The 18,881-nt window shown below is 38.8% G+C and overlaps 1 protein-coding gene across 14 annotated transcripts in view; it reads left to right on the top strand.

The window, feature by feature from the left end:
• The first annotated feature begins 973 nt into the window (after positions 1–973).
• CHD2 (chromodomain helicase DNA binding protein 2) overlaps positions 974–18,881 on the top strand; it is a 119,737-nt gene continuing 101,829 nt past the window's right edge. For 3 of the 14 annotated variants that reach the window (XM_057303794.1, XM_057303795.1, XM_057303793.1), the window contains exons 1-2: positions 1,019–1,585; positions 1,928–5,833. In XM_057303794.1, the coding sequence (XP_057159777.1) occupies positions 5,733–5,833 (101 nt within the window). In that variant the 5' untranslated portion in view covers positions 1,019–1,585; positions 1,928–5,732. Of the gene's footprint in view, positions 1,586–1,927; positions 5,834–13,930; positions 14,004–18,881 lie in introns of those variants that run through there. The other 11 variants (XR_008956143.1, XM_057303797.1, XM_057303798.1 and 8 more) reach the window with 9 other exon arrangements.

Below are 18,881 nucleotides of genomic sequence, written 5' to 3'. Positions count from 1 at the left end.
TTTTTTTTTTGGATGTGTGAATGTCTTGGGGTGCTTGTTGAGAGAAATGTGTTAAATTATTTGTTTTTGGCATTAGTAGTCATTTTGTTTCCATAGAGCTCATGGTTTTGGTCTAGGAGAATTTGCCCTGTGACATTACTTTGATAACTTGCCATCAGATAGGACCAATTGTTATTAATTTGCCATTGTCGAAATGGGTTAATAGAATTTGATTTGAAATAAAAGGGAATGTTTGGGATATATGTGTTGTGTTGGTTTGGATTTGGAGTTTCTTGGGTTTGTTATTTAAAGGTACCCATAGTGGTTCCATGCTCTTGAATTTAAGAACTTTGTTTTGCCTCTCTTTGAAGTAAATATATTGTGGTTATAAGGATTTTTTGGGTGAGATTCACAAGGTTATATATAATGGGTTAAAGAATTTTATTCAGGTTTAAAGAAAAATTGAGATTCTTGGATAAAAGCTAGTTGCATTAATTTTTGCTCTAATGCAACTGAACACTAGGGAGGCGCTGTTGAGTTGTACCCCTTTTTTCCAGTTGGGATGGAAAATTACCCCTTAAACTTTGCCTTTAGATAATTTTTAGGCTTCATAAAGAAGGCAAGAGTTGAATTTAATTTATGAAATTGAGGTTTTGCTTTTATTTAGGAACCATTTTACCCATGGGGGGGTTAATTTTTTAAAAGATTAATACTTATGTTTAGCTTTATATTCTCTAAGAATTATCCCTCTTTCAAAATGGCTTGATAAAACACCACTTCCTGTCCAGAGAGGAAGTTATTTTAGCTCAAGGACTGAAATATTTAGCAGATCTTTAGACAAAAGGAACAAATTACATTTCTCTCTGGCTTAAAAAGGGTGCTTGAGCCAGAGGGGGTTAAGAAACCCTCCCTCCTCCCCTTGATGGGGTGGTCTGGAGGGGCAGGGAGGTGTGGGGGTAGGGGTCCTCAGGCTCCCTGGGATGGAGGATCTTTTTTTTTTTTTTTTTTTTTTTTTTTTTTGGTGGAGATGAAGGGGTGGGTCTATGGTACATCACCTGAGTTGTGGGGTAAATGTAGAGAGTGTCAATCAAAGGCAGAGCTCTCAGAGCTGGGAAGGAGGCTCTAGATGGCGGCTGTGCCTTAGAGAGAGCGCGCTCTGCTCCCTGCCTTCGCCTCACTTTACGCAACTTTCCCTAACTTTCGGGCAGCCTCAGGGGGCCCCCGCAGCCCCCTGCCTCTCCTAGTGACTTACTGGGGTCGATTTGAACCTTTTTAAGGGAGAAAAGCAGCTTTTAGGACCTTTCTTTTCGTGCCTTGTTGGAAAGAAGCAGCCGTACTGAGAGCCCAGGTCGTTGTTTTTTCCAGCTTAGAAGCCATGGCGCACCTCCATTTTTGTGCGCTCTCCTAATGAGGTTTTTTTTCTTCCGGACCCGTTTTAGTATTAATTGTTGCTTTATTTTTTTGACCAGTTAACATACTGGAGGATTATTGTATTTATTTTTCGTTTTTGTAACGGAGAATTTTGTTTTTATTTTTAATTATTTGGGATCTGATATTTTTCTACTACTAGATAGGACTCTTGCTTTGGACCTACTACATGGATCAGGTAAGTCCATGATCGTTAGTGATAATTTTAAAGATTTATATGTATAAGTTTGCTTTATTTTCTGTAAATATGAGAAATTCCTGGATGACGCAATAAGATACAGAGATTGTTATTTGTATCCAGTGTGTTACTTTGAGAAACTTTCCTTATTGATAGTGATGATTCCCCTGTTCGGTTTATCCGTTTTTGTTTTTTTTTTAAGGAAAAAATAGAAATATTTTGTTTTTTGGTGCTTACCGCTGTTGTATTATAACAATATCGTTACATCGTCAGGACTTTGTTCCTGATAATAAAAACCATCGATAGAAGCTGGGACCTTACCTTTCTTTCAACTTTTGACAGTAAATACCTGGGCACAGGACTTCAAAGCAAACACAGATTCCCCCTCCCCCTTATATTTAAGAATTAAAAGATGATGAGAAATAAGGACAAAAGCCAAGAGGAGGACAGTTCGCTACACAGCAATGCATCGAGGTATGAGCTATCAACTTTCTTCCTTTTTTCTTTTTTTTTGGGGGAAACCTCAGCTTACATTGTTTACCTTAACAGACAGGGAAAGCTGTCTGTTTTATTTTAAGTATTTTACTAATTTGGATTCGTTTTTTAAAGCGTGACCTTGAGATTGCTAATATGCCACACCCTAATTTTTTGGTAGCAATTTATGAAAGTTGAGTTGTGACTTAAGGCCTCTTACAGCAGTCAAAAGGTAAGGTACCTTTATTCAAAGGGGCCTTTCCTGTAAACTACAGTTTTTCTGTTAATAAATTTCAGTTTTTAGGTTTTTGTGCTGTAGAAAAATGACCTTGTCGGTTTAGCCATTGCTGCATTGCACCATTTTACATACAAGGCAAATTTTTTCTTTGAAGAATCTAGGATACCCAAACTTGTAACTGAAGGCCATAGAGGAGCCTTGTGGTAGTAAATTATAGTAAATAGATGTTTGAGAAAGTTATATGAATGAAAAAATGTACATTTTAAAATGAAATTGCAAAAAGGACCCTTTGACTGATGCCTCTCAGTTTATATTTTTACTTGACTCTATATTTCTTTTGATACTCTTGACATTTTAGGAAATTTTGATAAGATTTATCAAAACCTTTACTCCATGGTTACAGTTCCTGCATTTATGAAATCAAACCTGTGATCACAGAAATCCTGGAATACTCTTAATATACTTCTCTTTTGTGTTTGTTAATGTGATTATACTTGTATATTTTGGATTTAAAATATTTTAAGGTTTGCATTTATATGCTTATATTCAGACAGTGCTTTCTGGTTGGTAGATGTGTAGTATCTTATTCTTGCATTTTAGTTGTAGCTGCTTTAAATTTATTGATTTATTTTGACAGAGTCGCCTGGAATGCTTTATCTTCTGAAGCTTACAAATATACTGTTTGTTCAGATCACGATTTGTTTCACATTTGTTGGAGTATCTTATTAGTGACTAAGTAATAAAGTCTCTTAGACATTTTGTTGTATGATCTGTATATTAATTCTTAAAAGTACATACGAATACATTTCTTGATGTGTGTTCTTATAAATTATCATGTTAAGAATTTTAAATCCTACAGTTAAGGATGTGATTGGTTATATGATTCCCCCCCCAGTTTTGCTTTTACTTTTACAATTTTATAGAAGTAATATACTTTATTATTAGATTAGTGAATTTGAAAGTTTTGAACTGGTTTATTACAAATGTTGAAGTTTATGTTTTATTATAGTTAATATATTTTGACCCTTGCTTTTAAAAATACCTTTCCAAATTCTTTTGCAAATTGAGTTGTCATACAGTTTGGACTGCTGTCTTTTGAACTGAATTGCCCATGTAATTACCTAGGTTTGATTTAGGACAGAAAACTTCTCCACTAATCCTAAACTGATTTTTCTGAAAAGTAACGGCAATTTGAAGAAATAGGAATCCCCAGGTGTATTTGACAAATTATTAAAGATTCAGTACCTAAAATTGTTACTCCCTTGAGTGTGTATGATTTGCATAGTCTCACATAGGTTTTGTCTTTCTTATGCAAGGTTTGTGGTTAACGTCATTGATGAGACTGCCTTCTAACTTAAAAAATTAAGCACTGTTGCTATTTTTTAAATAATTTACTCACCTAGAAAACTATTTGGAAGTTGTCATGCATTTACCTATTGGCAGTGGGGTTTACAGCTTAACAAGGAGGCATGTACTGTACTTTTAAATGCATTTTGTCAAGTAGTTTGATTCACATACCTGATGAATGTTCAAAAATATCTGAGAGACTCCTTGAGATGGAGTTTTAAATTAGTTATCCGAAATTGCATACCTTAATACATGTACATAATTATGACATCATTTCCTTTTAAAATTGTAAAGCTTAATGGGATGCTAGTGATGTTTATTGTGATAGATTAATGTTATTTTTAGGAAGCCAAGGTTCAGAAGACTGTTGAGGTATTAGTACTTGGTTCCTTAATCTATCAAAATTTCTTCGTAAGGACCTGGTTTCTATGGCACAAAGTCTAGTGTTTAGGGGATACTACAAAATTCACTTTTGCAGCCTGAGCCACGAGAGAGGAAGGGAGGAGTTTACAGGTCAAGTAAACTCTTCTGAGAATTAGTTTAAGATCTGAAAGGATTGAGTGCAAGTTTAGGTAAACGTGATACTTCATTGTTTTTGGAAATAAAGCAATGACTTTATAATTCCAAAAAGTTTGTTATTGCTGTATTCTTTTGTTAATGCTTTTAAATGTTATATGTTGTATATCGTGATTTCTGAAGATTAAAAACTTCACTTTCAAAAATATGATTTTAAAATTGATAATCTGTAAAGTTTCTAAATATTTAAAACAAAAGTTTTAGTGAAGAACGTATGCCACACACTTCTTACCAAAGTAATTGGCAGTTTGGGTTAACTTCAGTAATATTAAAGAATGGAGACAGGAGAGAAGGGAATGTGAATGGAACTGTGTGCACACAAAGAGTTCTGTGTGTTCTAGGACGCTGCGTTTGCAATTTTATCTAAAGAACTGAGACAGTTTATTAAATTTCTCTCTAAATCTTCTCTCTGAACCAGATTTATTTTGACAAGCTGCGGTGCGGGCAAAATCTTATGCTTTTTAATCAGCCTTTTAGAATAAAAGCCTGGGGCTAATTAGAAATGGCATAATGCAGTTGCTTGTGGACTGAACAGGCAGTTTTTAAGTGGCAGCCATTTTATGATGCTGATAATTCTTAAGAATCGGGATTTTTGAGAAGACTGAAAATCCGAATGGAAACTTGATATATCAAAACTACTTCCCCCCCCCCGCCAGCCTCCCCTTTTTTGGTTCTTTGGTGCTAAAATAAAGGGCAGCTCGGTAGTTAGCGCAGGCAGCAGCGCTGTGAGCCCTTGGCATCTTGGTGCAGGTCCAGCTCAGTCACAAAATGGCTGTTCCTTTGTGCCGCAGCGCTGACAGACATACTGCATTGCACTGTGTACTCGCCAAACAGCAGGAAGTTGCCGTGCCGAGTTCAAAGGCCGGCCGGCGCCGGCGCCGGCGCCTGCTGCTGATTGGCTGTGCGCACGCCTGGTAACAGCGGGTCAACAGCGGCGGCCTTCGGCAGGCCCCGCCCCGCGACGTCAGGCGCGTCCCCTCGCTCCTGGGAGGAGCGAACGCAGTGACGTTGGGCTGCGTGCGCAACCTGGGTGCTTCCTCTTGGTCTAGCGAGCAGCGGCTTTGGGGGGCGGGGGGTAGGAAGGGGAAGGGAGCGGAGCTCCGGCCGGGACTTTCCGGTGGGCGGCCTCTTCCCGACCCGTTTCGCTTCTTGTAATCCTCTGCGCCCTTCCCTCTAGCCGTCTACACCCTGCAGCGTGTGTTTCTTTGCCCATCCCTCGGAAGGGTGTTCTCTCAGGAGCGGTTTCTACTTTTGGAGAAAGTAAAAGGCGCTAATCAGAAACCTTCAAATCGAAAATCTGCCAGTTTTTACATTTTTTTCTCTTTCCTTTTCATGTCCTAGCGAGTCGTTTTTTGTGTGTGTGTGGGGGGGTTTTTTTTTTTTTTTCTGTTCAGCGTGAAGAGATTAGTAAACTTAATCTTGTTACCATTGACCAAAACCTTTTCACTGTGAGAGGAATTATTTTTGTTTAAAGTGAGGCGTCCTAACGGGTGTTACAGCTGTTGTTTAATCATGGCTCATAAACAAAGGGAAGATTATTTGAACTTGTCCCCGTGCATTTTTACTTGGTACCATACATTTTCTCAGTTGGCATTTGATGGAGGAAAACTCAGGTCAGTATATGCAAAGTGATCTATTTCTAAGATTACGGGATAAGTAGAAAAGAGCATAAGAGTTTTCACTTAACTAATAAATATTAAGTTAACTTAAAATAACAGTACAGCATTAGGTATCCATTACTATGCAAACAAGTGTTAGAAAACAACTCCTTTTTAAGTGTTAACAGCACTTGGCTAAGGAACCCTGACTCCCCAAAACTTCGTTGATAGTGGAATGAATCACTTGGAAGAACTTTGGGAAACCTCTCAAATCCACGATTCTGGAAATTTTAATTCAGTCCTGGTAAATTTGCTAAAATGCTGTTATGCTCATGATCTGTCTTATTGGGAAACCCTTGGGAAGGATTTCTGGTTTAAGATATAAAATCCTAGCTTAGCAATGATGATTTCATTATTCAGTGATAAGTAATGGATTTAAGTATGAATAAAAGGGTGTATTATGTTTTCCTACTGTACCCTGACAAATTAAGTTTTTTTTTTCTTTTTTCCGTATGCTATTGGAGTATTTTTAGCAGTAACAGGAATGAGTTGTCAGGAAGTTGGCCCTATTTCAGAAGTTTCTTATTGAGTAAAACATGTTAATAACTTCAAGAGATGTGTGGATTGTAGGTAGAGTGGTTTGCCTGGGCATCTCAAGTTCCTGAATAAAGTTTAAAAAGGTAAAATTCACTGTGATAGTTGGTTTAGTAGGTTAGCTTAGTCTTGATTCTTTAGGAAGAATTCTTTGAGTAGTTATGGAAACTTTAGGTGAAACTGGATTTTCAGTTTGTTTTATAGACTTGTTCATCAAAGATTTGATAAGAGATTTTTAAATTATATGCTCAGGTATAAATTAGATATAAGAGAATTAGCTGTAGAGGTAAATACTTGTAGAACTTGACCATTAACTGGAGTTTCAAACTCCAGAAGTGCATTTAAAGCAACAGGAATGAAATTTCTTTCTGTATGTTGAGATTGAATTCTGGTTAGTTGTATTAAATTTTTATTATTTGCTAGATGTCTTTAAATTCCTAAAAACTAGGATAAGAATTAAGTAGCATTGTATTCATGTTCCAGGATATAGATTACTCTGTTAAAGATGTTTTTAGCCCAAAATACCTGTCATTACTATGTGAGTTAAAGTGCATATTATGATAACAGCAGTTTATGAACTGTTTGCATGGCCTAAAAAGCCAGTGAGCTTTTTAAAGAACCAGAGTAATTAGGTCTGTTCATTAAGACTTATGTACGTTTTCCTTCTGTGTGCAGAATGGCATGAAATGGCAAGAAAAATGTTGATTTAATCTCTTTTCTTTGGCTTCTTTTATTTATTTATTTTTTTAAAAGATTTTATTTATTTATGTGACAGAGAGACAGCCAGCGAGAGAGGGAACACAGCAGGGGGAGTGGGAGAGGAAGAAGCAGGCTCATAGCAGAGGAGCCCGATGGGGGACTCGATCCCGGTACGCCGGGATCACGCCCTGAGCCGAAGGCAGACGCTTTAACGACTGCGCTACCCAGGCGCCCCTCTTTGGCTTCTTTTAAAACCTAGTTTCCAATTGGTATTTGACACCTTGGAAATTAACATCTGTAAAGATTAAGTCCTCACAGGAACGTGGTCAAACAGTATTTGCTGAAGAATTTTGTGAAAGTTTTAGCAAGTTAGTGTTTGAGAGGTAAATCTGGAAGTTCAGTTGACTTTTATCTGACGGTATCCGAAACTCACGGATTTTATTTTATTTTTTATTTTTTTGAGAGATGGAGCAGAGGAAGAGGAGAGAGAGAATCTTAAGCAGGCTCCACACTTAGCGCAAGGCTCCGTCTCACAACCCTGAGATCATGCCCTGAGCCAAAATCAAGAGTCGGATGCTCAACTGACTGAGCCCCCCGGGTGCCTCTCACAGATTTTATAATTAATTTACTCCTCTCCCTTTCCTCCTACAGCAAATCCCTAACAGTTGTGAGATATTTCTTGACGCCCCTGGGATTTCCAAACTCCTATCCTTTCTCCTATAAAATGTGGTAGTAAACTTGCTCCTGACAAAAATTGAGTGACTGCTCTGTGTGACACCTAGTAAATTTTTTCTTTTATGAGCCTTTTTTTTTTTTTTAAGGCCTTTTACATTCTTTCTGCAAACCTTAGAACTCCGTTGGCTTTCTTGAGGAATGGGGGGTCGCATTAGCCAAGAAAGTTTTGTTTGTTTTTATCACCTAAGCATTACTTAGTATACACATAAAGTATGCTGGCCAAATTATGCTGAGTGCTTGTTATTATAGCTGAGCAGTTGTCTCCTGCCTTCTAGCCTGCCCCAGCATTGATTTCAGATTTTATACCTTAGCAAAATTGCTGTTGCTTTGGTGCTTTAGTGTTACTAGTGTAAAGCCAGAACGACAAAAGTTGACTCAATCATCAAATATCCATCAAATACCAAATACCATCAAATACCCGGACTTAAGTTCTATTATATGTTTATTTTGTAATCAGTAACTTAGTATAGTGTTGGAACTTGTTGTTTACATGTCTGCTATGACCTTTCCCCCTACAGTTTAAGCTTTAATTGGTAGGGCAAACCTGGGGACAGAGATCTTTCTAAAAAGTTTGAGTGCAGTTTATGAGGTGGGGAATGAGCCTTTGCTTTGTCAAATAAATCATGGAGAACTTAGGTGTATGGAAGCCTTTCATGGTACATTTTGAAACAGTTCCTATTCAGTATTTTATTGTTAAGATATTTGAGTAGGGTCACCTTTTTTGGTTAATTCAGTGACGTCATCTGGATTATATTCCACCCTGAAAAGTACTTTAAATTCCCTTTACTGGATAGTTCCCATAGTTGGCGGAAATGTTGCAGACGAGCCTTGGGTAAGGCATCATTCTAGGGATGGTCCTGATTTTATACTTTGGATTCAATTTAATGAGTTATTTTGTTATTTGTGATGTGTTTAACTGTTAACTTCCGTGCCTGGCAAGAGCTGTGTACCTAATACACACCAGTGCGATGTTTACCTGGATACTGAAAAATTTTTTTCCCAATTTAGGCCCATGAAAGTACTCATTGTTGGACTTGGAGGTTTCTCACTTAAAAATGTGGATAATGATAATCTTCATTGGGTTACGAAGTTAAGTAATGTAATGCCCATAAAGTGCTGATGAGCAAAGAGCCTGTTAACATTGGAAGTGCTCTTTAAATGTAAGCTAAGAGTTATATTTTCTAATGCTTTATCTATCTTACTTTCTTCCCCCTCTTGCACTAAGTTCCTTGTTAATAAAGAGCCAGATTGTGCCTGAGAGAGAGCTTGGTGTCTGGCCTCCCACAAGAGATCGTTTAGGCCTAATTTAGGCCCCTTTCCCTCCAGCTGATACAGGTTAACTGTCTAAATCATTCTAAAATGATTTTAGAAGGCAAGTCCCCTTTTAGTTGAAACCTTGGGTGTGTTTTCAGTTAATCCTCTCCTAAAATTTCCTTCTGAGAAAGCCAGCCTTTTGAAGGGAATGTATGATTCTTTTTGGACCAGAAAAGCTTCTTGTGTGAGTCACAGCCCAGCTCTTGGCAGTCACTCTGAGTAGGTACGTTTTACCCCTCTTCTGGTTTGCCCTGGTTTACCCTCTGCCTCATTTCCCCTCTGAAGCTGTGCAAAAGTGAATAATGAATACCAAGGAGCAGTGCTGTTTGGATATAGATGTAACCGCAGTAATATTTACAACCAATGTCCAGTTGGCTGTGGCTTGCTCTTAGTAATCCAGCCTCACCAGAGCACCATACATTTGATGTAGCATAATGCCCAAAGTCCAGTTTTATTCTGCTAGAACTGTAGTCCAGGTTTAGTGTTACTGGTTTTCTGAACATTCCTCATTCCCTTTCCTTTTGGTTTGTGAGTGAGTTGAGTTCTATTATTTGTTCCTATAGCAGATCCTGGAAGGTATCTTAAAAATACTCCAGTCCAGGGGCACCTGAGTGGCTCAGTCAGTTAAGCATTTGCCTTTGCCTGGGGTCGTGATCTTAGGGTCCTGGGATCCGCCCCGCATGGGGCTCTCTGCTCATTGGGGAGTCTGTTTCTCCCTCTCTTGTGCATGCGAGCGCCCTCTCTCTGTCTCTCTCTCTCTCGTGCACGTGCACTCTAGCTTGCTCTCAAAAAATAGTTTTTAAAGAATACTCCAGTCCAGCCCAGCTCTCTAGGATTGAGTTAATTTTCCAAAGCTCTCCATGCGTTTTAAATGTGCATGTGTTCCCACATATTTGCATGTGTTTCGAGTCTTTTGACAGAGCACTCTTGTTGGATTCTTTTCTAACCCTTGATGTTCCTATTGCCTGTCTCTGTGCCCCTTTAGGGCGATTTTACCAGCAGCTTGCCTTTGGAGGTCTGGAAGCAAAAGTGGGTGAGGTAGCTGTTAAGGGTTGTTTTGTGCTTGATGGGAGAGGAACAGTTTCTGCAGTAAATGTCATGTCAGATCTAGCAGTAGTGTATGCTGATGGAATTTTTCGACCCCAAGACTTTTGAATTCTTGTCCTAAATGCTTTAAATTCTAGTGCTATCACTTCCTTACCGTAATTCTCCACTTAGCCCTTTTTAGATCCCTCTAAAAGTTTGGATCCAGAATTGACTTTGAATGCAATTACATTCCATTCAGAATCCCCTTTCCCTCCAGCTGATACAGGTAACTGTCTAAAGCAGTGGATGTGGGCTCTGCTTTGGAGCAATTATTTTGAGTTGTGTTTATTACCTGTTGGTGGGTTGTGAATTGTCACCAGCATAAAAAAAAAAAAAAAGGAATAGAATATGATAATAAACCTCAGGGAATGGCATTTGTATGGGTTATTTCTAAGTTCAGCAGTACCCATAATGTTGGTAATCTTTCATTTTGGATTTTATCATAAAGGAAAACAGCATGTGGTAAGAATTTTATGAGAAAATACCAGAGTAGATTTACGCTTTTTTGACTACTGACTCTGTAACAGGCACTGAATTTTAAGGTTTTTTTTTTTTTATGTGTATTTAATGTGATGGTTAGTGTAGCAGAAATGCTAGTGACCTGGTTAGACAGCTCCCCAAGTTAAATGTCACTGAGCTCTCTTCCTTTGAAAGCCTGTGGGTGGTCCTGCATCCTGCTGAGCTCTTTTATACCCATCCCATTATGTTCCATCACTCGAGTTGTATACATAACAAGGATTTGCAGATACTTCTCAAATTTGTTTATGCTGGTTTCGCTGGTAATTTTGCATTTCAGTAACATAACAAGCCAATGGACTAGATGGTTGTGAGAGCTGTTTCAGTGAAAACTAAGTTGTTTGCTTTGGAAAGACACAATAACTGTCATTTATAGTGCCTACTGTCAGGCTGGAACTTGTTAGAAAAGTCCTTTATATGTGTCAACTTGGGTAATCTTCACAAGCCTACAAGGTAGAGGTGATTACCATCCCTGTTTTGCCAATAGAAAAATCGAAGCATTGGGTAGAGGGAGTAAATGGTAGAATTGGATTCAAACACTGGTAGTTTGGTAACTGGGGTCACTTAAGCATCTTGTGAAAAGTTGCCATCAAATTAGATGGCTAAGAGGAAACTGTATAGTAGGGGAAAATGGTAAAAATCTGGAATAATCCGTATACTGTTTTTCTTAAAAAACTGCTTTTTAAAGAAACCGAAAACTCTTAAGTCTCAATGTATTGTAGGGTTGATTGACGCCGGAAACTCAGTGCTGCTCAAAAAGTCATCGTTTTGCATAAAGAATTTCTAGTTAACATGTGGCTGCTGAAGTGGTTCCCATGAGGGTGCTTGGGGACTCACGAGGAAAGAAGGGGGGATGGGAGAGGAAGGTACTGGAAATCTCAGAACTGTGCCCTTTTGCAGTCTGACTCCCATTGCCCCCCACACACTTTGGATTTGGCTACGGATTATGAAGACTGGGCTTCTAATTTGTTGTTTTATTCTAAACTTAGTTCCCATACTTACTTCCCAAATAGCTTTTGCATGAGAATCACTTGAGAATTTTTTTTTTTCTTTTTAAAGGCCCCATACCTGCTTGGATTTTAGGGGTTATGTAGTAGGGCAGGGGAGATCATTGGCATTGTCAGAGCATTCCGGTTGGGTCTGTTGTGTCTCCAGGGTTGGAAACAGTTGTTCTGTAGACGTTCTCTGAAAGGAAACAGCTCTTGATTGTGGTGGGTGTTGAAAATCTTGAGTGTCTTCAGTTCCAGTAGATGTTATTTGACTTTCAAATAGAGCCAGTGTATGGCTGGTAAGTTGTAACTTTGAGGGAGGCGAGCGATGGGTCAAATTCTCCATTTTCCTTGCTTGATTTATTAAAAAAAAAAAAAAAGTTCCCTTTGAATTTAGCTTTATAGAGACATTAAAGTACCCAACTTTACTTGCTAAGAGTCACTTTGAGTGCTTGTTAAACATATTTGCAGCCTTTTCATCTGGAAGTTTGAATTCAGTCGGGTTTGGAAGGTGCCCAGAAACCTGTATGTTGAACAGCAGCCATGGTTGTTTTTTGTGCTGAGGCTGGTTTGGGAAATAAGGGCTAATTGGGACAGGAATTTGGGTCTCTGTTCAGCTTTTTTTTTTTTTTTTAAGATTTTATTTGACAGAAGGAGAGAGAAAGAGATTGAGCACAAGCAGGGGGAACAGCAGAGGGAAAGGGAGAAGCAGGCTCCCCACTGAGCAGGAAGCTTGATGTGTGGCTCCATCCAGAACCGTGGGATCATGACCTGCGCCGAAGGCAGACGCTTAACGGACTGAGCCACCCAGGCGCTCTCTGTTCTGCTTTTTAGCTGTAAGATCTTGGGCAGGAACCTCTGAGCTTGTTTCTTTATCTTTAAAAAAAAGGAGAAAAAGGGTATATAGTATGTGTTTCTTGGGGAAGTTAGAATTGAATAAAATAATGCTTCTGAAAGCAGTCGTTTCCCACTAGGGACATCCCCCTCCCAGACTTTTGGCGGTGTCTGGAGATACTTTCGCAGTGTCTGCTTGGGTCTGGGGTGCACCTGGCGTCCGCTTGGTGGAGGCTAGGGATGCTGCTAAGCATCCTGTAACACATACGAACAGCCTTGCACAACAGAGAATGAATTATCTGGCCCCAAATGTCAGTAATGCCACTCTTCAGAAGCTGTGGTCTAAAATATTTAGCAAAGTGCTTGCTACAGTGAATATTGGTTGTTATAAAGAAAATTGGGAGTTGGGGCGCCTGGGTGGATCAGTTGGTTAAGCATCTCCCTTCAGCTCAGGTCATGATCCCAGGGTCCTGGGATCAAGCCCCGCATCCTGCTTCTCCCTCTCCCTCTCCCCCTGCTTGTGTTCTCTTTCTTTCTTAAATAAATAGAGTCTTAAAAAAAAATGTTGGGAGTCCTCACCATTCCTGTTGCCTTTCTGTGGCTTGATCCAGGGACCCCACTTACATCCTGTGACACTGGGCAGAAGTCATTTACTATGGAGGTTAGCTTTCAGGCCTTTTAAACCTCCTTTAAACGTTGGAGTTCCTACCTTACGAAAGTCTAAAGATGAGAGCCTAAAAGGTAGTAAAGAAAGAGAAGTTAAGACCTAAAGGGCTGAAAGGAATTTGTGGTCAAACTAGTCCATCTGTCCTTAGGGCTCTAAAATGGTTGTAAGTACAGTACGTGAGATGGTGGATTATAGGAAGAGCTTTCCCGCTTGTACCTGCTTTCAGTACTTGGCGAGTTTGAAAGTCTTAATGTTCTTACCCCATTAGAAAATGTGTCCTGTTCTTGTATGATCCTTAGTGCATTGGCAGTTCCAAACTGGGTAGCTGTTTGTGAAATGGTTATCTGGTTTGTACCTCATCCAGGCTTCTTGCTCTAATTCACTTTTTCCTAGTGGTACGTATGCGTGGGTGCCATTTGTTAGGTGCTTCCTGGGCTGTTGAGGACTACTCAGTGTTAATTGTTATGGGGGAGTGGAGGTAGCATGATCAAGACAGGATGACTTCTGGCTTCAGTTGAGATGGTTAGGAGCGTGCTTATTACATGTGGATGTTCTTCCCTCGTTAGCAGTGAATTTCTGAATCGGGGAGATGCTGATGAGACTATGCTTTTTACCCCTTGAAACTGTAAGCAGCATTTTTGTGTACTTTTTTTTTTTTTTTTAATAGATACACCTTTTTTTCTGGAAAGAGGAGCCATGGTGTTACCAGTGTTTGAAGTAACTTCCAGAAGAACTTTCAGACCCCAGGAAGGTGTGCTCCTGAATTCTGATCAATTCTGCAATGTTAGAAACAGTCCTTTTTGAGAAATTCAGAAAAACTCAGAAAAATGCAAAGAATACAATTAAAGCTCTAAATAAATTAGATATGGCTAAAATCCTATTTATCCCTTATTTTTAGTCAGCTTCATGAACTTGGCATATAAAAACGTTGGCATTTTAAAAATTACATACGTGGTTTGCGTAATGTTGTGTTTCACAAATCTAATAGTTTTGAAATTGCTGTGTTGATGTTTATAGATCTAATCCATTCCTAGTCTGACTTGTTGCTGATTGCATAGTATGAATCTACATTTATTTCCTTTGTTTATTTTTTTGGTCTGTAGGAGCAGAGCCGTGAACGTTTTTGTACTAACTCCTGCACAAATTTAATAATTTGTCAGGTTATATACCCATAGTTTCAGTTGCAGGACTCACGGCTATTTTGAGGGTTACTGGAAAATGGCAAGTTGCTTTGGAAATCCTCTGCTGATTGCTTTTTCAGTAACAGTGTATGAATACTATCTTGCCTATTTTCTCTGCATCACTTAGTATTATCATACATTTTAATTTGTACAAAGCGGGTGAATGTGAGATAATCTGTTGTAATAATACACTTCTCAAATCACCCCAGAGGTTTAATCCTTTTCATAAGGTTTTCTGTAGTTGATGTTTCCGTCCCAGTTTTCTATGGATTTTTCTTTGATCTGTAATTCTTCTCATATTGTATTGAAATTTTTCTTCTCAATCTGTTATTTGTCTTTTAATCTTGTTTATACTGTGTGGTGTATTTTTCAGAATGGTAGGACTTGAACCCGAGGTGGAGGAGGTCTTAATAAACGTCTTAAATGCAGTTCTGTTTATTAGGGAACTGCATCCAGTATTCTTTATCAATAAGAAACTCATGGTTTAATGATCTCTGCCTTTCCATCCTCCCAAAACACCTAGAAGTGATGGAGAAGGAGTTGCTCTGTGTCAGCTGTGGGTGGTTCGGTGATCTGTTTCACCGAAGAATCTATGCATGGCGGGGACAGCGGTGTGAATTCCATTCTGTGGGGCTGCGGGATGACATCATGTATATACACTTGGGTTGAGCCTCTTCTATAAATGAGGATAATTTGTCTTAGAGGGATTTTGTAAAGATTTAGAGGAAAATTTTTGCATATGCCTGATGCCTAAGTGCTCCATAAATACTGCCTATTAAATCATTGATCGGATTTAGTCTGGAAATAAGTTTTAAGGAATTCCAGTGTAGGTTGCTTTTTTTTTTTTTTTTTTTAAATACCAGATTTTGCTTTCACTTGACAAAAAAAAACCCCATCCTCTGCCAGGCAGTTCAGCCATTTTGTAAGTTTCAGAAAATAAACACTACCCAAGTGCTGAAATGGCAGCTCTTGGGCAGAAGGCTCCAGAGGCTTGCTTTTCTTAAACTGAAGTGTTGCTGTGCTGACCTCTTGTGGCCATTCGGGAAACAGCGATTAAAAAAATTGAAATGGGAACAATAGCTCTTGCAATGGTGCTTGCTTTCAAAGCACAGTTGTAAAATATACTATATTACTCCATTTTTGCCAGCTTCAAAAAGGGTTTTGAAGAGATCCCAAAACCTTTCTATCCACAATTGAAAAGAGGTGTCAGACTTTTTTTCATAAGCTTTTATTTTCTACTGGAATCTAAAATTCCAGTTTGGGGCTCCTGGGTGGCTCAGTCAGTTAAGCATCTGCCTTTAGCTCAGGTCATGATCCCGGGGTTCTGGGATGGAGCCATGCATCAAGGTCCCTGCTCAACGGGGAGCCTGCTTCTCCCTCTGCCCCTCACCCCACTCATGCTATTTCTCTGTCTCTCAAATAAAAAAAAAATGTTTTAAAAAATAAAACAAAATTCCAGTTTTGATGAGTCCCTTTCATTGTTTTTGCAGTGTATTTCCTGTGTAGTGATTGTTCAGCCCTACATTACAAGACTTGCTTGCAAATTACATTTTGAGTAATTTTAGGATTCACTTATTTTTCATGAGGATTCTGTATATGTGATTGATTCCTGAATATTGCATTTTTAATTGCTTTATCGCTATTAATGCCTTTGGAAATCAGGTAATTTTATGACTTTTATTTGTTTAGGTGAAAGCTTAATTAAAGGACTCCCCCACTCCCCCCCAATAACTTAATTTGACCCATTTAGTCGAGTCTTGTGGATTTTCCACATCTCCTGGTCTAAATCGTCATCACAAGCTACATTTAAGTATTGATAACGATTTAGTATTGTGATTAGGGATTGATAACAAATCTGCATAATGTTTAATCCTGTCTTTTGAGGAAATAGATTGCTTTAAATGTAGAGGTATTTATAGTTTTTTGGGTTTTTTTAATTTTAATTTTTTAATTTTTTTTAAAGATTTTATTTATTTATTTGACAGAGAGACAGCCAGCGAGAGAGGGAACACAAGCAGGGGGAGTGGGAGAGGAAGAAGCAGGCTTCTAGCGGAGCAGGGAGCCCTGTGTGGGGCTCGATCCCAGGATTCTGGGATCACGCCCTGAGCCGGAGGCAGATACTTAACGATTGAGCCACCCAGGCACCCCTTTTTTGGTTTTTAAATATTCGTTTTTTTTTCCCTTTTTAAAAAAATACTGCTTTTTTATTTCAACATTTAGGAACTTGCCCTCCTAGGAGAGAAGTATGCAAGTTAATTGAGTTTTACCTTATTAAGACTTTTTTTTTCTTGTAAAGGTTGTATTTACTTTTTCCAGTTTTATTGAGGAAATAATTGGCGTATGTCACTGTATTTTTTTAAGGCATACAGCGTGGTGGTTTAATTTACATATACTGTGAAATGATTACTACAGTAGCATCCATCCATGTTCTCATACTGATACAGAAAAAAAAATTTTTTTTTCTTGTAATGAGAACTCAAGATTTATTCTCTTAACTTTCCAGTATATCTTACAGCAGTGTTGGCTGGTAGTCATCATGTATGTTACGTCCCTAGGACTTACCTATCTTATAACTGGAAGTTTGTACCTTTTGGAAATACCTTCCTCCAGTCCCCCCCCCCCCCCCCCGCGTTCAGTAACCACCAGTCTAATCTCTCTCTATTTTTTTTAAACAAGTTTTTTTTTTTAAAGTTACTAGTTTATTTTATTTCTTTTTTTAGATTCCACGTACAAGTGAGACCATACAGTATTTAGTATTGTCTGTCTTACGTTGCTTCCATGTCTTGGTTGTTGTAAGTAATGCTGCCATGAACATGTGAATACGGAGGTGTAGGTATCTTTTTGAGTTAGTGTTTTTGTTTCTTCGGATATATTCCCAGAAGTGGGATTGCTGGGTCATAGGATAGTTCAGTTTTTTAAATTTTTTGAGTATCCTCTGCACTGTTTTCCATGGTGACTGTATCAATTTTACAATCTCACTAGCAGTGGACAAGGGTTCCCTTTTGTCCACATCCTTTCCAACCCTTGTTTGAGCTTTTGTCTTTTTTGGTGATGGCCATTCTGAACAGGTGTGAGGTGATACCTCATTGTGGCTTTAATTTGCATTTCCCTACTGACTAGTGATGTCAAGCATCTTTTCGTATACCTGTTGGTCTTTTGTATATCTTTGGAGAAATGTCTCTTGAGGTCCTTTGCTTATTTTTTAATTTTTAAATTTTTTTTTTAAAGATTTTATTTGTCAGAGCAAGCGAGCACAAGCAGGGGCAGTGACAGGTAGAGGGAGAAGTAGGCTCCTCTCTGAGCAAGGACCCTGATACAGGACTGAATGCTAGGACCCTGGCATCGTGACCTGAGCCACTTAGGCATTCCTTTTTTTTTTTTTTTTTTTAAAGATTTTATTTATTTATTTAACAGAGATAGAGACAGCCAGCGAGAGAGGGAACACAAGCAGGGGGAGTGGGAGAGGAAGAAGCAGGCTCACAGCGGAGGAAACCAATGTGGGGCTCGATCCCACAACGCTGGGATCATGCCCTGAGCCGAAGGCAGATGCCTAACCGCTGTGCCATCCAGGCGCCCCCACTTAGGCATTCCTAATTTGTTAATTTAAAAAGAAAATATTTAATTTATTTATTTGAGAAAGAAAGAGAAAGTGTGTGCCTGTGTGCAGGAGGGGGAAGCAGAGGGAAAGGGAGAAGCAGGGTCCACACTAAGCAGGGGGCCCCATGTGGGGCTCAATCCCAGGACCCTGAGATCATGACCTGAGCCGAAGGCAGACACTTAACTGACTGAGCCACCCTGGTGCCCCATTAATTTTATTTTTAATGTATTTGTTTTTTGCCATTGAGTTGTTATGAGTTCTTTCTATATTGTGGATATTAACTCCTTAGCAGATATATGGTATGCAAAAAAAATTTTTTTTTTTTTCCATTCTGTAGGTTGTCTTTTCACTTTGTTGGTAGTTTCTTTTGCTGTGCGGAAGCTTTTTAGTTTGACGTAGTCCCACTTGAATTTTTGATTTTGTTGCTGGTACTTTAGATGTCATATCCAAAAAATTACTACCAAGACTACTGTCAAGGAGCTTTATTTCTCTTTTCATCTGAGAATTTCATGGTTTCAGGTCTTACATTTAAGTTTTTAATCTATTTTGCACTAATTTTTGTGAGTGGTGTAGGATATGGGTCCAGTTTGATTCTTTTACATGTGGATATCCAGCTCTTCCAGCACCATTTATTGAAGAGAGAGTTTTTTCTCTATTGAGTTTTCTTGGCTTTCTTGTCAAAGAAATTAGTTGCTGGTGTATGCTTAGATTTATTTCTGGCTCTCAGTTCTGTTCCACTATCTGTTTTTCTGTTTAAATGCCAGTACTGTCTATTTTGATGCCTGTGGCTTTATAGTGTAACTTGAAAGCAGGAAGTGTGATGCCTCCGACTTTATTCTTCTTTCTCAAG

Source organism: Ursus arctos, unplaced genomic scaffold (assembly GCF_023065955.2).
Source record: "Ursus arctos isolate Adak ecotype North America unplaced genomic scaffold, UrsArc2.0 scaffold_28, whole genome shotgun sequence".
NCBI lineage: Eukaryota > Metazoa > Chordata > Mammalia > Carnivora > Ursidae > Ursus > Ursus arctos.
This window is presented reverse-complemented; position numbering and strand designations above follow the sequence as displayed.